Consider the following 20,591-nt stretch of genomic DNA (forward strand, 5'->3'; position numbering starts at 1 on the left):
CAGAAAATGTCGACGAGTTAAGCTCGACAAGATCTTTCCGAGAAGAGATTAGCATTTCGCGGGGTCTTCTTCCTTGAACGACATTTCTAGTCTAACACGAAGAACATCCGTCCAACACTACTTATTAAATAATACGATACGTGGACCTGTGGGTTATGACTCACACTATAACGATTTCATTACCAAAATCACCACCACCACGAATGAATCAATTTTTCACTACTCAGACAACCAAAAGACTTCACAATATAACTTCCAACAACATCACAGACATATATTTAGCTTCCAGGGACTAAGTTTGTCGTTCACATAACTTTTTCCTTTACTCTTCTTCTTTATACTGGGCCACACCTTTGCCGTGGTCTGTGCACTGTGGAGGAGCATTTGGGTGGCATAGAGTTCGCTTATTCTCAAGGAATTGATATACTAAAAATCAACAACTGGACTCGATAAAGTATACGAAACAAGAAAACAATAACCGAGTCCCAGCCCAAACAACCAAATAAATCGGACTCGATTACGATTACAAAATGAATCACAACAACCGAGTCCATAACTAACAATCGAATAAATCGAACTCGATAAGAATTACAAGATAGAGTACAAGCATCGAGTCCAACCAACAGTATTCAAACAAAATGGATTCACTTGATACTCGACAAAGGATATGCATAATTCAGAAGTGAATCCAACAACCCATTCAAGATTCGAATAAATAATACGTTATGAGCGCAAGCCCATAACAAGTTAATCCGGAAAACGACTAAACTTCCAAAGAAAGAATTATGATTTCCAAGAATGAATCTAAAGTTGAAAATCCATCGAAAGGACGAACATTTGTCACAAGGATTGGATTCGAAGTTCAAAGTGATAAAGCAGTTGAAATTTCAGAACCAATTGAATAAGACTTCGATTACCAAACAGATTCTATATTACAGGAAAACTTGAGAACCAAGACTTTAGACGAACTTCGAAAAACCTTTTTAAACACCACGAGGTTTTCTTTACGGAGCAATTCAAATGTTCAAAACCAAGCTGAAATAATCGCTACAACAGTAGTTTCTGCTTAAAATCTGTCTTTTCCGACAAAATGCATTTGAGTGTCGGCTCAACCAAAATCACGTCAATGATTTTAAATCGCAACTAAAATTTCAAGTCACAACGCAAAATAGTTTCTTTGCCAAATCATTTTTCTAAAACACAGTTTCCGAAGCACAATTTTGAATTTTCCGAGCCGACAAAAACATTTGTGGTACCAGAAATTGTAAATCAACAGAAAATGAAAACTTTGGAAACATTGCTCTGATACCACTTTCTGAAGCAGAATTTTCAAATAACAGGGTTTAGTCGGTAATTCTTGCACCCCTTTATTTTCGAAAATCGGTTAAAATTCCTTGAGCACATTTTGAAATAACTGTTTTGAAGTAATGTAATGTATATATGTATAACAGTAATTCCGATTCCTTGAACACTGGGCGTTCGATAAAATAGTCCACATTTACCATTTCATTGGTTGTATTTTCATAATGTTCATTACTACTATTTATTTACATCATATATTTATCATTTACAATAAATAAATTAATAGAATGTCCAATGAACGGTAACTGATCCAATAATCTAGACACAAATGATGAAAACATAGTGAACAGTGTACTGATTTACTTAACAGTGTACTGATTTACCCAATAACCTAACAGGTAAACTTACTTTAATACGTATTTTTTACTCTCGTTCATGTTCATGCCCCCGACAGATTAACAAAGTACAAAAAAAGGGATGAATGCTCACCCCTTGCCCTCTTACCCCTTGCCTCTGCTCAAATGGATCAACATGCTCTAAATCTGGTCTCTAGTTTTGCAATTTGTGAGATAATTCTTTTGTTTAGTATGGCCCCCACACCATTTTGTACGTATGTTACTACCTCCACATTTTTTCCAAACTATCGGACCTCACCAAATGTATCGTTCTCCTATAAATACCTCCCCACTATGACCACCATCATTACTCCACAACCTCACCAGCTCCTCTCCTCTGCTTCTTTTACATCGTCTTCTTCAACCTTTCCTCCTCACTTCTCCATTGTTTCCTTCCGTCTTGCATGGCAGTGAGCTTCTTGAGGCACGAGGTATCCGACCTCTGTCTAGCCAAGCCGGCTCTGAGGTCCCTCTCCGTCTCCGCCACCGTCGCCGATGCCTTAGAGGCCCTCAAAACCTCCGAAGAAAACTTCCTCAGCATTTGGGATTGCAACCACCACTCCAAAACCCTCGCCGGCGATCAGTGCCGCTGCGTCGGGAAGGTCTGCATGGTCGATGTGATTTGCTACTTTCCCAAGATGCCAACCTCGTGTCTCCCTCCGCTGCTCTAAAGGCACCCGTCTCTGAAATCATGACAGAGACTGCAGGAACCGTGATGCACGTAGAGCCTTCTTGCAGGTACTTTACCAATTCCAACCCATCTCTCAGAAGTTCTGGTTTTACTCAAATTCTGGGCTTTTTTCATTTGCAGTTTCATTTTGGCTGTGTACAACTCATTTTGTTAATAAATTTTTATACTTTTCGCAAAACTAATCTGATTTTATTTAAAAAGTTTTCAAATTTGGTCACTTATTTTGGTTAATTAGTACAGTCTCTAATCTCTGTTTCCTCTGTTTTCAGCTTACTAAAAGCCATTGATCTAATGCTCCAAGGAATCCAAAACCTGGTGGTACCAATCCAAACCAGACAAAGCAGCAACTCAAGAAGAAAGCAACACCCAAAACCCATCAACAGCACCACAAGCACCATCCACAACGGACAAGAGTTCTGCTGGCTCACACAGGAAGATGTAGTCCGGTTCCTCCTCAACTCTATTGGGGTCTTCTCACCCCTTCCTGCTCTCTCAATCGACTCACTCGGCCTCATCAACACCGCTGACATCTTGGCCATCAACTACCACTCCCCGGCTGACTCCGCCGTCCAGCTCATAACTCAGTCGCTGACACAACAAACCTCAGTGGCGGTTGTGGACATTGATGGTGTGTTAATCGGCGAGATCTCGCCTTTTACTCTTTCCAGCTGTGACGAGTCGGTGGCTGCAGCTATCGCCACTCTGTCATGCGGAGAGCTCATGGCCTACATTGACTGTGGAGGACCCCCTGAGTACTTGATCAAGATTGTGACTGAGAGACTCAAACAGAGGAAGTTACAAGGAGCTTTGGAGAGTTACTCATCAAGTACTTCAAGTTCCAATTCACCAATGTTTTCTTCTTCTTCTTCTTCATCATCAGATGAGGAGTCCTCAGTATATCCAAGTAGCACCAGAATGGTGAGGTCTGGGAGGTTCAGCAGGTCTAATAGCTACTCAGCTAGGATGGTGAGGAGGGCTGAGGCTATAGTGTGTCATCCCAAGAGCTCGTTGGTGGCTGTGATGATTCAGGCAATTGCTCACAGAGTGAACTATGTTTGGGTTATTGAGGATGATTGCAGCCTTGTGGGGATTGTCACTTTTTCTGGGATGTTAAAGGTTTTCAGGGAGCATTTGGAAACCATGGGCTAGAATGTGGAAGAGGGTATTTGGTTGTAAGTTTTGGGTAGTCATGTTTTGAGGTTTGTGTGGATGTGAATAGGGAGAGAAATCTTGGTTCTCAAAATTATCAAGTTTGTCTTGTAATGTTGGGGACCTGGGATTTGTATGATTCTGTATGTGATCTTTTCTTCTTTTCCAGTTGGGATCTTGATTTTGCCTATTTTGGCATTTTCATTATACTTTTTGAAGAGACAAAAACCAGGCTTAAGGCAGCAGCTTAAAACATTTTAGTATCTTTTGCTTTTGTTTAGGGTTTAGGGTGCTTTCTTTTGTTTTCTTGTTTTGGGTATATCTATTTGTCTGGTCATGTCAAGATGCTTATGTCATGGACTCTCAAAGTTTGGGTTTCTGGTGTATAAAAGAATCAAGAAAGTTTAACACATGGCTTCTGCTTTTCAAAGATTTTTGTCTGTGGAGAAGATTTGTCAAACTACTGTGTTGACAGCTCATGGGACATGTGGCCTCTTTTTTTTTATTCAGATGGGACATGTGGCCTCTTAAATACTACAATAAATACATTTACACATCAAAGAAGGCATCAATTTTTTATTTTTCTTTGAAATAAAGCATAATTCTTTTGTTTCAATCATTTTCATTTCCCCCAGTCTTCAGCTTTGTGGCCTTTGGCAAATTCCCAATGAGAGATTGAGAGCAGAGACTAAAGTCACTAAACTCATGGAATTGGAATTGTATGGTAATGCCAACATTTGCAGCAGAAGAATGTGGTATGCTGCTACTGCTATCCTATATATTGATTACAGAACTAAACAAAAGAGCAGCAACTAAAAAGATAAAAGTCATGGTACTGAAGATTGAAAAGCAAGACTTTTACCATGTTTTGAAAGTATACCTGACGATCGAGGAACTCAGAACATCACATAATTTGGAAATCAACAGTCTATCTGTAGTATGCCAGATTCAAAACTTGAATCTGTTTCTCAAGTTGATAGACAATTAGACATTTAAGGAAATTATTTAATATAGACCGACTAACCATCCTGGATTCCCCCATAAGTCACATGGTTTTAAATAACGAGTCAATTTGTCAGGTGCTATCCTTTATCCAGAAGCGGGAGATCAGTCATGATTACTTGCTCTCTATTTCTAATATGAGGTATAGACTTCGGAAAGTTAAAAAGACTCATTGATTGAAGATTAATCCATTAACAGAAGGGCACATGTTTATTTCTGCTACTCAAGAGTGGTTTGACAAATTAACATAAAAAGCTCATGAATGCTTGTTCAGTTGTTCACAATTGTACCTCCTTTCTGTTTTTGAAATAAAATCCAAAGTGACCAGATGTACAAGTTGGGTTAAAACTTATTACACCAATGGTATGAAGATACCTAGAAATGAAATTATCAAGCAGGTGGAGATTAGACAGCCACATGCTAAAGCATTTAGCAAGTGGGTTTCATAAGTAAAGTTATAAAAGTGTCAAACATCAATTACCTTCAGACTGCCTATATTGATTTGGATTTGTATGAATAAAACTATTTGGACTATGTACTTCAATACTTGATCATAACTTAAATAGTGGTGATGTAACATTACTCCTTGGCTATATCTCTCATCTTCATCATAGCATTTTCTTTGTCTCAACTCTCAACTTGTTTGTATACCTGCTGGGGAATGCTGATCATTGTACTTCTTAACCAAAGAAAAAAAAATTCTGAATTTTGAACTAGATCGAGTGAGACTCAAACCCCTTTGAAGCAAGATCCAATATGTTTTGAGGGCAGCCCCTTTTGTACCGATTGACAGTAGACCCCCGAGGGTTAGACCAACTCCTTGCGATAAATTAAGGATCCTTCGTCTGCCATACAAGAGGTTGGTTATTATTGTAATGGTCTAGTCTAACTATGATGTACTGGTACACTAATGTAATGGAAATTAATTTCCATGTTTTGATCTAGTCTAACTATGATGTACCGGTTCTCTACTCCTTTGGTTATTTGTACTATGTACTCTGGGAATTCACAAGCAATAACCGAGTCCTTTTGATGGATTGGATTGTGTTCTGGTTTTGCACACATCTAATACAAAAATAGATGATAAGAAGGACCAGTAACTGAAAGACTTCCTCAACAACTATGTAAAAATAAATCCAAATTGACAGCACAAAAGAAAGTCCAATCATTTTAAAACTAGTCGCCCCTTAAATGAGTTGTTAAAGACTTCAAGTCCAGTAACTTACAGATGGAAAGTTGAAAGCAACTGAAAGAAGCTTTATTGGTAGGCAACTTACAGATGAAACCCAGTGGCCAATGAAGCTGTAGCTGAAACTCACTTATGGAATCTAATTTCCCACAACAAATACACAAAAATCAATAACAAAAACTACTATCGTGTTACACACATAGCACACTATACTGATACATAAACTATTTACCTACTTACACAGTTACAAGTTTGTCGACTATCTGTTAAAACAAGTTTGTCGACGATCTCTTAAATGACGGTGAAAAATCTAAAGGTGTTCTATTAGGAAAGAAAATCATACTGCTCCATAAAACAGATGGCATCTCCCTGAGGTCAGAGGTTTTCTGAAACAAGATTCACCTCATCAGTCATTTCTGCTATAAAAATTTCAGTTGGTTTGAGGCATGCTCTCAGTGTATCGTGCCCAAGTTGTGCTCTTTCATTATCTCCAAATCCAAAGAGTTGTCCAGAGTTGGTGATAGCAACAGTATGGTACAGCCCAGTGCTAATCTGAGAAACATGATGAGGTCTTAAGCTATCAAGGATGCGAGGGCTCAAGATTTTGTCAGATAGTCCCCTGTCTGTAAACCCAAGGCTACCAAACCCCATCCAACCACAACCATATACTAAACCATTATCCATTAGAACAAAGGTCTTCCGTTTTCTTGCACACACCTAGAAAAATACAATATGTGATTAGAGCAGAGCTATGGATTTAGAATGAGAAGCGCCTCCTGAGCATGGAGAAAAAAAAGAGTGCATATTTGGTTCTTTTCAACAGGTATGCAAGTTTTGGAATATCAAGTTCATTGTTCATGTAGTATTGCATCATTTTTTTACAATTTGGGCCAACCTAGCACAACAAGGGATAAAATAACAAAACTTCGTAAAAGGAATGAAGCCAAACCTGCACGGCCAGCTGGCTTTGAACTCTGCTCAAGAGTTCCGGGGTAGTCTTGTCAATCTCATCCCCATGGCCTAATGCACCACAGTACCCTTTACCCCAGGTATATACCTGCAATTACCATAGAGAACGTTAGAATGGTTTGTATGAGAATTCAAATACATGCCAAGCAAAAGCACAAAATGTGGAAAGTTCATCTTTGGTTTAGATACTAACAAATCCACTGGAATCAAGTGCCACTGCATGCTCGTCACCTGCAGAGACTCGAACTACATGAATACCCTTCCTTCTAAATGATTGGATTGCACGTGGTTGGAACTCATCATGCTGCTCTCCATGGCCGAGACATAAATTAGAACCTGACCCAAAAGAGTAGACTACTCCGTTGTCAGTTACAGCTAAGACGTAACTTGGACCAGCAGCAATCTGAATTATGGAGCCAATTTGCTTGAGAAATTCAATAATTTTGGGAGTTGGGCTATCTGTGGTGTCTCCATGACCGAGTTGTCCATGTGTATTGGCCCCACATGTATAAACATGGCCTTGTCTTGTAAGGAAAGCTGTAAAATTAAGCCCTGCAACAACCTGAAACAAGTTGTAGGAAGAGGGTTTTACAATGTCATCGAAGAGGGAAGAACAAAGAGGAATTTGCACAAAAGAAGTTCTAAGAAAACTCATAAGGATACAACACTATGCATTGAAATCAATGGAAACGAAGAGTCTAATATTGCATCATTAATAGAAAAGTAACATAGACTCAAGTTTCAGAAATTGTTGATGTGAGCTTGCAGCTAGTAAATTTTCAGGATGAAAAGCGGGAATATATCGGAAGAATGATCAGAACTAGACCTTTAGGAACTCTACATTCATAATACTATACCAAGCTGACAACATGCTCAAATTACACAATCATTTCAATGATTTAGAGTTTCCTGTTATTGACATGAGAGGTCAAGACTCCCACCATAACTTCCACCAGTAAAAAGTCTATCATTTGCCGAGAAAATTGGATGATGTCCATCACTTATGCACTTGTTCACCTATATTCAAAATCTAATTCAAGTACCTATAACAATTTTGATAAAACTTACCTGCTTGCAAGGAATTCCCTTCATTGCCTCTACGAGCCTAGGCCTAAATATTGGCCGGTTTGTATCTTTATGCCCACAACAAAATGACGAATTGTCCCCACATGTGAAAACCTGTATCATTAAGAGGCATGGCATATATGCTTATACCAAACTTGAACTCATAATATAATATGTCAATGTCAAAAGCAGGATGATCATGCACAACTGTCTAAAATATTAAGCAATGCAGCTTCCATGCGAATAACAAGACATAGGTACATCATTACTGCATCAAGGAAACTATTAGAAGGCTTAGAGCTACTTAACATGGGAAAATAAAGTAACTTTGGTATATAAGAGGTATACAAGATACGGTGAATAAATGGCATATAGTTCCAGAAAGTAGTCATGTTAAGATAGATTACTAGATATAGATAGCAGAATCCCAACCAAACTCTAAACCTGGTTTCATGATGAGATCTTCCAGGCTAACACACATTTTGCCTCAACAGTTCTACACCTATCTCCACAATAATCTATCATTGCAAGAAGACCCCCAAGTCATGGGTGTCATAATGTTCATTGACAGTGTCTAAACCCATATTTCATTTATTTTACCTAGTTTTAGCCATCCTTTGCCAAAAAAAAAATCCATACTATCACCTGACATCAAAATCATTCATCATTCACTGCCAAGGACAAACAGGACATCACAAAAGTTGCTTCAGTTCAAAATAAGGTAGAGCAGTGATGAGGTATGAGCAGATACTCACCTCTCCAGATTGCATAACAAAAGCAGCATGGTTGTGGGAGGCTGAGACTTGGACCACATGTGCTGGAGATGGAAAACTAATCCGGGTAAATGTCACACATAGTTTAGTCTCAGGACCTTGGCCAAGAACACCACATAAGCTGGAACCACACGAGTAGACTGATGAATTGCTTATTAGCAGAGTGTGATACCTTCCAGTGGTAATATGCATCTGCTGATATAAACAATTTAAGTTAACAAATCTTTTTTGCAGCATTTAGCAAAAGTGACCCAAAAATAGTACAAAAACTTAACAAGTAGCATAAAACTTAACAACTCAACAATTCATAATATGCATCACACAATATTGCTCATTCCCTCAACACCTCCTACAACAAGCAAATCAAAATTTAAAAACAAGAAAATAGTACATTGCCTGCTGAAGTCTCCACCATGTCAGACGATTGCTCCACGGATTGCAAGAACCTCAAAATCCTCTTCCACTTGCCACCGCACCGCTCAGACAGCACTGTCTGAGCATTCTCTTCCATTTTAGCATATACAGAATGGGAAATACACAGCTGAAACGCGGCATAATCCACCAATGACCGAAACTTGTGAGGATACAACCCCTGACTCCCTCCGAATGTCCTAGAAGTCGACTCTAAATGCAAAAGATCAACGGCACTGAGCCTCCCGGAGCACAAGATTTCTAAAACCAAATGTGTCGGCAAGTCCTCAATTGAAATAGGCCTATACCCCGCCATTATACAAAGCAGTAGGGAGTAGGGAGTGTCAAATTTTGAGGCGGAATCGGAGGCAATTAAGGCAACGGATAAAGAAGATGTTAGAAGGGAGAAAAGGGCAGCAAATGGAATACAAGAAGAAGAAGAAGAAGGGAGGTCTAGATGAAAAATTATTGACAGATTTTTGGTGCACTGATTGGAAATAAAACATCAGAAGGGTCACTCAATATGACACCTTTTACCTGCAAACAAACAATCAAACAAGAGCAGTAATTCATTCAAATTCAAAATGCCTTAGACTATAATCGTTATTGAATGAAATAAATTAGTAACGGAAACTTTACCAAGAAGGAAAGGTGGGATCTTTGATTTTTTGGTTTTTGTTTTGGAAACTGAAAGATTGAAAATTGGAGCTGGGAGCTTGTTGTAAATAAAGATTGGGGTGTCGACTTTTTCGAGTTGAAGAGAGAAAATAAAGTTGGTGGGCTATGAGCTCTGTTTATGGGGTGTGACTCTTAAAGGAAACCCACATCATTAAATTAAAGAATTGGGTAAAGTTTGAAAGGGGGTTGGTTTATTTAGGGGAGGGAGAGAATTGAGTGTGATGGAATATGAAATGGGAATTGAGAATGGAAGCAAAGCAGGAGGAGGAGGAGGAGGAAGAAAGTGGTGTGTGATTGGATGGGTGATGGGTTTGTTTGTTGTTCTTGTTTCTCAGCTGTCGCGGATTTGCTGACACGTGGAAGACGGTGGGTGCTTCCAAATTCAAACTTCCAGGTCACCCCAGTTGAGAGTTGAGTTCTGCCTCACATGGAACAAATTACTGCAGCGCCGGACTACTCTCGGATTGCTGCTTGTAACACAATACACGCGCCACCGCAGGATTGTGAACTTCCTTTTCCATTTCCTACTCGGAGAAAGAATTTAGAACAAAAAAGCACCGGTTACCAAAGCAGGCAATGGGAGTTAGCGGTCAGCTCCGGTGACAAAGCTAAAATGTTAACACCATATGATTCACACACAAAAGAGGTAGTCGTGTTGCGTGGTGAGTGGTGACTTGTCTTTCATAAATGGCGTGACTCTGAGCAAAAACAATTATTTCGTGAGCTTAATTGCCCAATTGCTACCCTAGGTTTCACCTTAATGTCAATTTGCTACCCTATGTTTTATTTCAGCCAATTTACTATCCTAGGTTTTCAAATTAGTCATTTTGCTACCCTAGGTTTTATTTTAGCCAATTTGCTACCCTTCCATCAAATTTGCTATCCTAAGTATTCAAGATTAACCAATTTATTTTCCTAAATTTTCAAAATTAGTTATTTACTACCTTAGATTTTCAAAATTAATCCATGTTTGGATGAAGAAATGAACAAATTAATACAAAGAAAAGGTAGCAAATTGGCTAATTTTAAAAACATAAGGTAGCAAATTGGCAGAAATAATCTTTAGGTTAGCAAATTGACTAATTGTGAAAACCTAGGGTAGCAAATTGGCTGAAATAAAACCTAGGATATATAGCAAATTGACAGCAAGGTGAAACCTAGGGTAGCAAATTGACTGAAATAAAACCCAAGGTAGCAAATTGACAGCAAGATGAAAGGTAGTGTAGCAAATTGGCTATTATGCGTTATTTCGTGCTAGTAGCCAAACAAACTGAGAAGAATGCTAAGACATTGGTTTTGAGGTCCCAAAACATGAGATGTAGAAATATTTGCAACACTGAAAGGTGCCCCAAATAAGATTTGTAAAAACCAAACTTAGATTGCTGAAACTAATACTAAAAAAGGAAAAGCGGTCAAGTTTAATGCCTAAGGACAGTTGATAGAAGTATTAGAGGGACCCTGGTCTGTAAGCCATGTCTGAAGAATATTATGGACACATTTGAATTAGGTCTGTAGTCAATAATTATGTGGGCATAGTTCTTAATTTCCTTTAAAATATATATAATTTTTTTAAACAATACGATTACATAATTTGTCATTTTTTTTCTTTATTATAAATTCGGCGCGAAGAAATTATAAATTCACAACATTTGCTAGTGCAGCCTGCAGAGAAAAGACTCTACTTTGAGACCAAGTCTGTTAGAAGATCATTAAGATCGTTCTAAAATGCAATTCCATTTTAAAGCTTGGATTCCATTATTTAAGGTCTAAACAAGGCAGGCTGTAGTGTTCATTCCATATTCCATACCCAATTTGGCAATATTGGGAGGGATGTGTTCCAACAAGAAGACGCAATAGAATTGAAAATTGCAAAGACAACCACTCCCATATGGCTGGAATATGACCAGAACATCCAGGATCAATTAAACAAGAAGATACACCACTCGTTCGCACACCTCATCATTCAAAGTTTCAAACAGATAATATACAGAAATAAATAAATAAATAAATAGATTTCGATTTTATGGTTTTGCTTTCTTGAATATGATCTGAAAGCAATGTGATGGCTTGGTCAAGCCTTAACGAGGAAGTAATATTGTGAATAAAAAACACACATCTCATTCTGCCAGCTAAGTCAAAACGGAAAGAAATATGCAATTAAAAGACAAAACAAAAACAAGAACAGAAAAAGTCCTACGAAAAAAAAAACAAAGAAGAAGGAACATTCAGCTATAGCTTGACAGGCAGGTTATCCGTCTTTGAACTTTTGGCGGATTGATGGGGTAGTACTGGCCTTGGGGGGGGGGGGGGGGTGGTGGTGGGGTTTAGCCATGGCAGGGGTACGGTGGTGATGACAGCCAAGTCGCATTGACCCAAGTTTCCCGAACAAGATGACAAATCTCAACGTGATTTGAAACTACCTGATTCTGATGCACATTAAAGCTTTTCACATTTCCACTCGATATTAAGCACTAAGAATTGAATTGCATATCTACATGTGTTTTTAGAAACACCCTTAATTTCACGTAAGTTGAAATAAAGGGTAGTTTTAATCTTGTTAGAATAGACCTTTACAAGGAGAATTATGCAAATAAGCTAGTAACATCAACATAGGTATAAACCTCTCATACCAGTTTCACTCTTAAGAGTTGCTACAAAAGATCTACAAATTTACTTGCTCAGTCTGTGCGGATGCAGTATTAGGAGGGTCAAAATCTGGTGCCAATCTGAATTTTAGAATCCTATGAGTACGGCCAACTGGTTTTACTTGCTTGCTTGAAGATTGCTTTTGATCAACAATGCATTTGCCAGCAAAAAGGTTTGCTTCTGATGGTCCTGTTTCTTCATGAACAACAGGAACAACTGCAAATAGAAATTGCGTTAGTATGCACTGTGCTGATCAGAGCTCAACTGTACTAATGCAGGCAGATACGAGAAACATTGTAAGAAACAATAACATCTGACAAGAAATTTTAAGGGTTTTTTTTTCCTCTGATATTTTGACTGAATGAGAACTTTGGCAATCTATGTAAATAGGAGAAAACAGTTTATGACACGTTTTTTGCTAACCGCTTCACGCAACTGTAAGAATATCTATTAACAGCCCAGGAGAGTGGTAGCTAAGTTTTCTGAATCAAAAATCAAGATCATCTCTCCATATTATAGTCCATAAGATCGTTGTCAAAGAATGTAGAAGAACCATGAAAGTCAACACCAGATAACTAAAAACCTTCATAAGACACTTCAATGAAAATCAGAAGGGAATCTGAATAAAACCGGATGGAAATTCTGACAATACTCCTTTGACAAAATTCAAGTTTCCTAAGGCAATCCAGATCCTGAAGTATATAGAAACCTATTTCTTTCAGGTATGTGCTGAATGGGATGAAATGTGATTTACCTTCCTCTTTGAAAAAAAGACATGTCCCAATTGTCTCATCCCACTGACCAATCTGTGAGAAAACAACAATTTGTCAAAGGAGCTTGTTAGCCCAGTACTTTTTACACGAATCAAAGCCAGAATATCAAAGTGTGGCATTAACCTACAAAACCACTGTCCATCTGCCACGAACATTTCAAATGAATGAATGTATCATCAATATCTGATCATGGTATGGTATATAAAGCAATAGACATCACATCTTCTATCATGCTATCAAATATTCAGTGGTTCTAATATTTGCAAATGCATAGATAATACATTCCTGACCTGATGCCATCCAATATTCCAATGTAAGTATGTAACTCACCATACTAGCAATCATTCCAAAAATAATCCCATATGTTGCTATCATTTCATAAGTCCTTCTCGATACTTAAAAGACATACTAAGATATATGACGACCCTTCTAATTGCAATCATAGTTTGTCAACTCTTTTTCCACAGAACACCAGTATTGGATTATTTGTTTTTGAACTTACCATTAATTCTCATCCTTTTTCCCTCTTACTTTACTCTCCCTCTAACCAAAAGAAAAAAAGACCAACACTACAGCCTTTAACAATCAAATTTAATCCAGGTTTTTGCAGGGTTTAAACTCACCAACTTAAATTTGCCATCTAGAATCAATACCGGTTGCATTGTATCCAAACCCTGAAATCAACAGACTTGAACATTAAAATGGGCATTGCAATGAGTTCCAATGCTGAAATTAAAATAAACATAACGAGGTAGTGAAAAGAAAGAAGATCATACTGAAAGTACATATGGTGCGTTTGGTGGAATCTGAAGCTGGGAGTAAACAGAATCAAGGTCAAGCAATACATATTCTTCTTCTTCTTCTTCTTCCTCCTGATGTTCACTGCGCACTGTATCTCCCTCCATAGCTTATGTATACTATTCTGGACATGTTCAAACATATAAAAAGCATTAACCAATTTCAATTGCTCAACTAATTTAGGGAATGTAAATTACAAAAATTGATGAATTTAAGCATGAACAGCATAAACCCTTACCCTGTATCAGTTTGTGAAGATGTGAATTGAACCGGGTTGTGGCGAACGGGGTTTTTGGGTCAATCCGAAATGGCAATTTAACGGTGCCGACGTCACCGTGAAGGGCTCCGACGTGGTTAGGCCGGAGGAGCAGGTCGATTGGGTAAGTAGTATCTGGGGATGATTATACGGACTGCCAAGCCCGTTCGAAGCGAGGCAAATATTTCAACATATAATGGGCCTTAAGATTAGGAGTAAAGAAAGTCCAAACCCAAATCACAAAGCCCGTCCATAGCTCATTCTTATTATTATCCATTTGTATTTTAAGATGCCCAAAGTCTCAAACTCATAAAACTTAATGCCATATAGAGTAAGACTAGAAAAGTTGGCCGCGCTTTGCCGCGGAATTTGCTTTTGTTAAGATATAATTTAATAATTATGACTTCATTCTACTGAAATAGCAATGAAGGTTGCTTGCATGTAATGCAGGGTTCATTAAAAAATACACACATATTCAAATTACTTGCATTGTTAGAAATTGAGAATCAGACCTTTACAGAGGAAAAACTCATTCCTTGAGAGATAACTCTAAACCCAAAACCACCCGAAGCACAGTAATTATTCTCTCACAATCCGAAGCAGCAACTAGTGGAGGAGCTTATGCCTCACGGGCACAAAAACTGCAAAAAGATGCAAGAATAATGAGAGATAGCACATGACCTACAACCACCTTCAAGCAGTTTATTTCCTCTACTACTCTTGTTGTGTTGTAAGGAGAGGGTCAGTTTGGAGGTAGCCTTTTGTTGTTGGTGACTGAAAGGGTCACAACAGAGTGACACAACTTGCAACCCTTTAATAGATTCCTAGTAGCAACAGTAACATAAATTCTTTTTGTTTTTTCTTTTCTTGTTAGCAGACCTTTAAAACTGAAAGCATAGCACACTAAAAGCAAAACTGATTTTAATTTATCTTAAGGTCCCTGGAACATGAAGCAAAGCTCCGCCACTCGAAATGCAAGTTTAATGCATTTAGTCATGACAGTGGTAGTATGCTCATTTCAATATTGTCATGCTTACTGGTAACTTTTTTCCATCAAACTGATGATTAATTGACCCCTGTTTTCAAATAAATTCATCTAAAAGCAGTTTTTTTTTTTTTTTAAACGAAACATTAACAATGGGGATTTAGAGATAGGATCATTGCTGGGTAAAGGAAGGCCCTTAGTCTATTAACGGTTGGTTTAGCTGGGTGAAGAGGCTCTTCTGAATCTAGGTAGGTCCTATGCTCCATTCTTATTTGAGAGTTCACTTGAGCATCTCAAACACAATAGTGGCACTGCTTATAAGTTCAAACCTTTCACACAGAATAATAATCACACCAGTTTTTCATCCTACACCTGGAAAGCTTTCAATTTCCATTTATTCATTTTTCCCTCTATATACAAAAAGTGGAGTACATTTCTACATTTCAATGAGGCGAACCCAATAAGAAAAGTTTGCTAACCTATATCAAAACACAATAGGAAACCGTAATGAATTTCACCAACAAATTTTGCCTCTACAAATCCTTTCAGAGTTTTAACATGCTCCGAAAACCTTTTTCCAACCATCAGCTTACTGTAACTTAATTTTCATTTGGATCATATAAGATCTATGATGATATAAGATGTGCAACCAATACACAATTAAACTAAAACCATAACAATCATTATTAACTTAACTTGGAACAGAAAGTCATAAAATTGCACTCATTATTGTATAATTTTCATTCGCATGATTCATATATTTACTATTTCAGTCTGCCAAAAAAAATTCAGTTGGAAGCAAAACAGATATCCATGTCACAATGCAAGCAAAACAGAGCCAAAATATCTATGTTTTACAAAACGCAACCAGACTATCAATTAAAGAGCATACATTAAAATTTCATTTAGGTCAAAACCAAATTTCAATACTAATAAAAAAAAAACAAAGCCTGAAACTTTCAATCTAATCCCTCCTCAAGCGATATAGACGAATCCAAAAAAAGGTATGAAACTGTAAAAGAGCCACCTTCATGTTCTTCTTTTGGTTTATCATTTTCAAAACCCAGTAACGATTTTGATGAATAGAAACGTGGGTTTTGACATAAATAATTAGACCAAACAAAAATGAGGTGCTCGGAGCAATCAGGAAGGAACTCACCAAATACGAACCGTATATATCATCTGCTTCAATCACCCGCCCTTGGGCAACAACTGACAAAGAATAAATGAAACAAATTAGAAATCATGGTAGAACAATCCAAAACAAACCCAGACCCAGGTCCCTAATCTTTCCTCCTCGAAATCTTACATCAAATCCAGAATACAAAATCCCAAATTTGATATCAAATATGGCATATAAACTCTGTAAACTCAACCTGTCTTACTTGTAATCTGTTCAGAATCTTGCTCCACTAGTATTAACGATGAAGATCGATATATTCGTCCGATGCCAGCCTTCAATCGAACCTTCACGAACGCACTACAATATCAGGCGTTTATTTATTCAGAAAACTCAAGAGCAAAACCGGCATTTCCAAAATCAACCACTGTTTTTATCCATTGCGTTCGAGGGCAACACAGTCATTTAACTGTATGAACAGTGCTTAGGAACAGTGTATGCGCTTTAGTAATATACCAAAACCGGCATTTCCAAAATCAATTTAAACCAATGCTATTAGGAAATATCAGTAATAACACAACATTCCATACCTGAATCAAGACGGAACAATGAACCAATATCAAAGAACAGAAACAGGAACAGTGGCAAGAAAACAATCAAAATACTTCTTTGCATAGAAACTACAAAATGAAAGCAAAATAATCATCAATATTCTACAACAAAGAAAAAGTTAAAAAGATCAGAACCCATATTAGCAACAATTAAAAGAAGAAAAACAAAAAAACAAAAAACAAAGGGTTTTGACAGAAAGGTAGGCAAGCAATGTCTTCATAATTGCAAAGTTACCAAGTTACCACTTTGTTCTGTGTTCTTCCCAATTGACTTCAGCTTTTGACAGAAAGGTAGGCAAGCAATGTTCTCATAATTGCATCTATCTATAATTGCTTATCACATCCAACATCAAGAGTCATAACTAAAAACACGTACGTCAAAATCATTTAACCAAACAGTCATGATTAGTATCAGGGACATCATTAGTTTGATGTTAGTGATCAATGAAGGATCAGTGAGGCTCAGGCAAGGAAGAGGAGGTTTAATAATGAAATCAAGATCAAAATGCGAAGACCGAGAATAAAGCAAAAAAAGAATGTGTGTACATGAGATCCAAGACCAATAATCAATTTCCGTCAGTAAAACTAATCCACCTCTCAATCACAAATGAGCCAAATCCAATAACTATGTGAACGAAATTTGACAGATTCTGAAAAAAATTAACAACATTCAATAGCAACCAATGTAATCAACAAATCACAGAGCAAATCGTAAAAATTTGAGAAACGAAATCCATCCAATCCAATCAACCACATACCGTGTGTTGGTGCCAATTTCGGCATCAACGAGTCAACGGAAGTTCCGTTGAAATCCAAGTGTAAAGTGGTGGGGTTGTTTTCTTCAAGTGGGCCTATCTTTTCCATCGATTAGTTTGACTACGTGAGTAGCCCTGGTCGTCCACTTGTGACTGAAGGTATGCCCTGGTGGTCCTGTGCTTAGCCTTGGTCGTTCACCTCTTGTGACTGAAGGTATGGCCTCGGGCTTCCTTCACCTGATGTTAGGCCTCCAAGCTACCTTGTTTGGTGAAACTGATAGTCTCGTCTCAGACTTCCTTCACCTGATGTTGGCACTACTTCCTCCACCTAATGTTGGGCTTCCACCACCTCGAGCTGGTGGAGCTCTATGGAAAGGACTATGCATTTTGGCATAGCTTTCGGAGAGAAGAGAAAGTTGAAGTCCCCCCCTCAGCCTTGTGAAGGCTGGGTATTTATAGGAGAAGAGAGTTGACGTGGAAAGGGAAAGGCATGGCTCAATCCCATAAAATCAGGGTGTCAGCCTCCCACTCTCTGCCTACTGACACTCCGGGATGGGCTGACAGAGTTGGTACGTGACAGATGTCACTACCATGTGGTCCGATATGGTTGGTGAAGGGTCAGGGACAGGTGTCGCCTATCCAAGCTTCCCTTTTCCTGGAATTACTCTTAGGCCATGCCTTATGTCAGAACTTGACACGTGGCATGGTTGGTGAGATTTTGCTTTGATTGGTGCTCCATGTCTCATCATGATGATTACATGTGCGTGAGCTTGGAGGTCGAGGCTTTAGCCTTGGAGCTCGTGGTCATGATCCTTAGAGGTCTAGGCTTCTAAGCTTGGGGGTCGAACTCTTGGTCTTGGGGGTTGAGACTCTTGGTTCCTTTAGACTGTTCTATTCTAGTAGTGAGGTCGTGATATGCTTTTGCCTTGCCATCCAAGATGGTGAGTCAATCACACGGTGACCGTCCAAGACTTAAGAGGTGGAGATCCAAGGTTGAAGACTTGTAGTACCAAAGTGAGGCATCTCACTAGTCATGATTATTTCCATCTTAGGGTTATCTTTTCTTTCTCGATGAAAGGTTTAAGTGCGTCGAAAGGTCAGAGTCCTACGTGGACTCTTTGACATTTCAACGCGTACCACGTGGAATGGGTTGAAAAGTCAAAAGTATTTGTCGAACCAAATTATGACATCAACACCGTGCGACCCACATATATTAACTAAAAGCCAAAATTCAGAAATGATTTAAAATAACCGAAATCCCAAACTGAAGAACAAACAATAACCCTAAAACATCAAAACCCATATTATCAATTGAAAACCAACCACAACAAAAACTCTAATGAAAACCAAAAAAAACTCCAACAGAAACACACGAAGATTAGATCAAAGAGCCTGACCTGGTCAACCTTGACGAAATCCTGATGGGCCTCCTCTCTGGTTCTCTCCTTCTCCGTCTCTCTCTATCTCTGGATCTAATTTCTCTCTCTCTCTCTATCAAACACAGAACACAAAAACAACCTCAGGGGTTTCTTCACGCTGCGTCTGTATCCGAGAACAAAACCGAAAGTAGAATGAACCGTTTGTATCTGGCTGCACTCGATGGAGTCTCTCTCTCTTTCCACTGTGCTTTCTCTAGAAGCCACGCAACAAATCCATGCACTACGCAGATTCTAGAACGACGACTGAATGGCAGGGCCAAAATTGTGGAAAAGAGTAGGGGCAGAAACGACCTCTTACTGTTAAATGAACAGGGAAATGAACAGTAAATGCTAACCTAGATGAAGTAAATGAGTAATGTCAAGTATTTCATAATCCATATAATCTGCGGTACCAAGTCAACAAGAAAACTGTTTCTTCGGAATCATAATATTACATTGAACACTATTAGATGTGCTTGTTTGAGAACTTATAAGCAATGATATCAACTGGCGCTAAAAAGATGAATTATAAATAGGATTAAATACTTGTTACTCCTCAAACTTTTCCTTGAAAAACAGTTTAGTTCCTCGCCTTTCAAATTAAACTGGATAGTCCTTATTCTTTCTAATTCTCACACAATAGGTCCAAAACAGGTCTAAAATGACTATTATACCCCCGAGATCCTTTTTTTATTTTTTCTCTATATTTTTCTATTTCTTTTTTCTGCTTTTCTCTCTCTCCCTCCGTATTACTTCTCACAAACTTGAACCAGGTACAGTCAATCACACCGCAGCAATTAGGCAACCTGGTGTGGGTTTCGAATCCCGAAGACACCGATTCAAGCTCAGTCTTATTCGGAAACTCAATCCAGAACCGGTAGTTAATGCAGAGAACACGACACAATTGCTTGGAGCAAAATCTCGACACAGACTCAAAACCCGGAATTGTCTTGATATCTCGGGGTAATTGGCTCCGGTGGCCAGGCGGAACAGGCCGATTCCCAGGCGGAGGTCGGCGGAGAGATTGAGCGGGGAGCCAATCGGGTCCCTGCACTCGAGTAAGGGCTCGAGCAAGGAGCAGAGCCACTTGAAGGTTGAGGAGGTCATTCGGAAATAGGTCTTGAAGGAGTCGGGAGTGCGAGGGAGATAGAGGCCGAGTTGGGCTGGGGGAGTGGGCTCGGAGGAGTCGAGACGGGCCCGCTTGCATTTGCGGGAGGGGGAGAGGAGGGAGAGGGTGGCGGCGATTTCTTGGGAGGAGAGGAAGTGGTGGACGACAGGGAAGGCATGGTTGGGGGAGGAGGAATCAGTGGAGGGATTGGGGGAGAGGACGAGGAGGAGGAGGAGTTTTAGGTTGGGAAGCTGTAGTTCTGGCGGGGCTTATTGGTGGGTGTGGTGGAGGATGAGGAGGAGGAGAGGTGGCTAAGCTTAGGGGGACGACAACGAAGGTGGAGATGGAATTGTGGCGGCAGAGCTTCAATGAGGGGTGGAGGGGGCCCACCAAGAGTTGCAGAGTGGTAGTGAGTGCGACGGATTGAATGGATACGAACTTCGAGAGAGAGAGAACCAGAAAAAAAAAAGAGAGAAAAAAAAAGATCTCAGGGGTAT

At 39.0% G+C, this 20,591-nt stretch overlaps 3 protein-coding genes across 11 annotated transcripts; 1 reads left to right on the top strand and 2 right to left on the bottom strand.

The window, feature by feature from the left end:
* Nucleotides 1-1,988: 1,988 nt before the first annotated feature.
* Nucleotides 1,989-3,802, top strand: LOC133732002 (CBS domain-containing protein CBSX5-like). Its single transcript, XM_062159458.1, is given in 3 exon segments — nt 1,989-2,324; nt 2,327-2,435; nt 2,658-3,802. Coding segments are annotated over 3 exon segments (1,212 nt in total). The 5' UTR covers nt 1,989-2,101; the 3' UTR covers nt 3,538-3,802.
* A 1,889-nt stretch (nt 3,803-5,691) lies between these two features.
* Nucleotides 5,692-9,906, bottom strand: LOC133727884 (PH, RCC1 and FYVE domains-containing protein 1). 2 transcript variants are annotated; one of them, XM_062155297.1, is made up of 7 exons: nt 9,586-9,906; nt 8,927-9,483; nt 8,518-8,730; nt 7,766-7,876; nt 6,891-7,259; nt 6,678-6,785; nt 5,692-6,445 (listed from the first exon to the last, which is right to left on the bottom strand). In XM_062155297.1, the coding sequence occupies exons 2-7, from the start codon at nt 9,260-9,262 to the stop codon at nt 6,104-6,106; spliced, it is 1,479 nt and encodes a 492-aa protein (XP_062011281.1). In that variant the 5' UTR covers nt 9,263-9,483; nt 9,586-9,906; the 3' UTR covers nt 5,692-6,103. The 2 variants fall into 2 exon arrangements, with proteins under 2 accessions (XP_062011281.1, XP_062011282.1); XM_062155298.1 differs by having other exon boundaries at nt 8,518-8,727; nt 9,586-9,904.
* Nucleotides 9,907-12,056: 2,150 nt separating this feature from the next.
* LOC133727885 (uncharacterized) lies at nt 12,057-19,266 on the bottom strand. 8 transcript variants are annotated; one of them, XR_009855411.1, is made up of 10 exons: nt 18,966-19,262; nt 16,793-16,882; nt 16,468-16,562; nt 16,242-16,294; nt 14,610-14,738; nt 14,080-14,299; nt 13,820-13,965; nt 13,667-13,717; nt 13,025-13,076; nt 12,057-12,486 (listed from the first exon to the last, which is right to left on the bottom strand). XR_009855411.1 is itself a non-coding variant. In XM_062155300.1 (7 exons), the coding sequence occupies exons 4-7, from the start codon at nt 13,946-13,948 to the stop codon at nt 12,287-12,289; spliced, it is 432 nt and encodes a 143-aa protein (XP_062011284.1). In that variant the 5' UTR covers nt 13,949-13,965; nt 14,080-14,738; nt 16,242-16,294; nt 16,468-16,620; the 3' UTR covers nt 12,057-12,286. The 8 variants fall into 8 exon arrangements, 2 of the variants coding, with proteins under 2 accessions (XP_062011284.1, XP_062011285.1); XR_009855409.1 differs by having other exon boundaries at nt 14,080-14,251; nt 18,966-19,259; XR_009855413.1 differs by having other exon boundaries at nt 14,080-14,738; nt 16,459-16,549; nt 18,966-19,266.
* Nucleotides 19,267-20,591: the final 1,325 nt, after the last annotated feature.

The sequence above is a fragment of the Rosa rugosa genome, chromosome 2, assembly GCF_958449725.1.
Source record: "Rosa rugosa chromosome 2, drRosRugo1.1, whole genome shotgun sequence".
Taxonomy (NCBI): Eukaryota; Viridiplantae; Streptophyta; class Magnoliopsida; order Rosales; family Rosaceae; genus Rosa; species Rosa rugosa.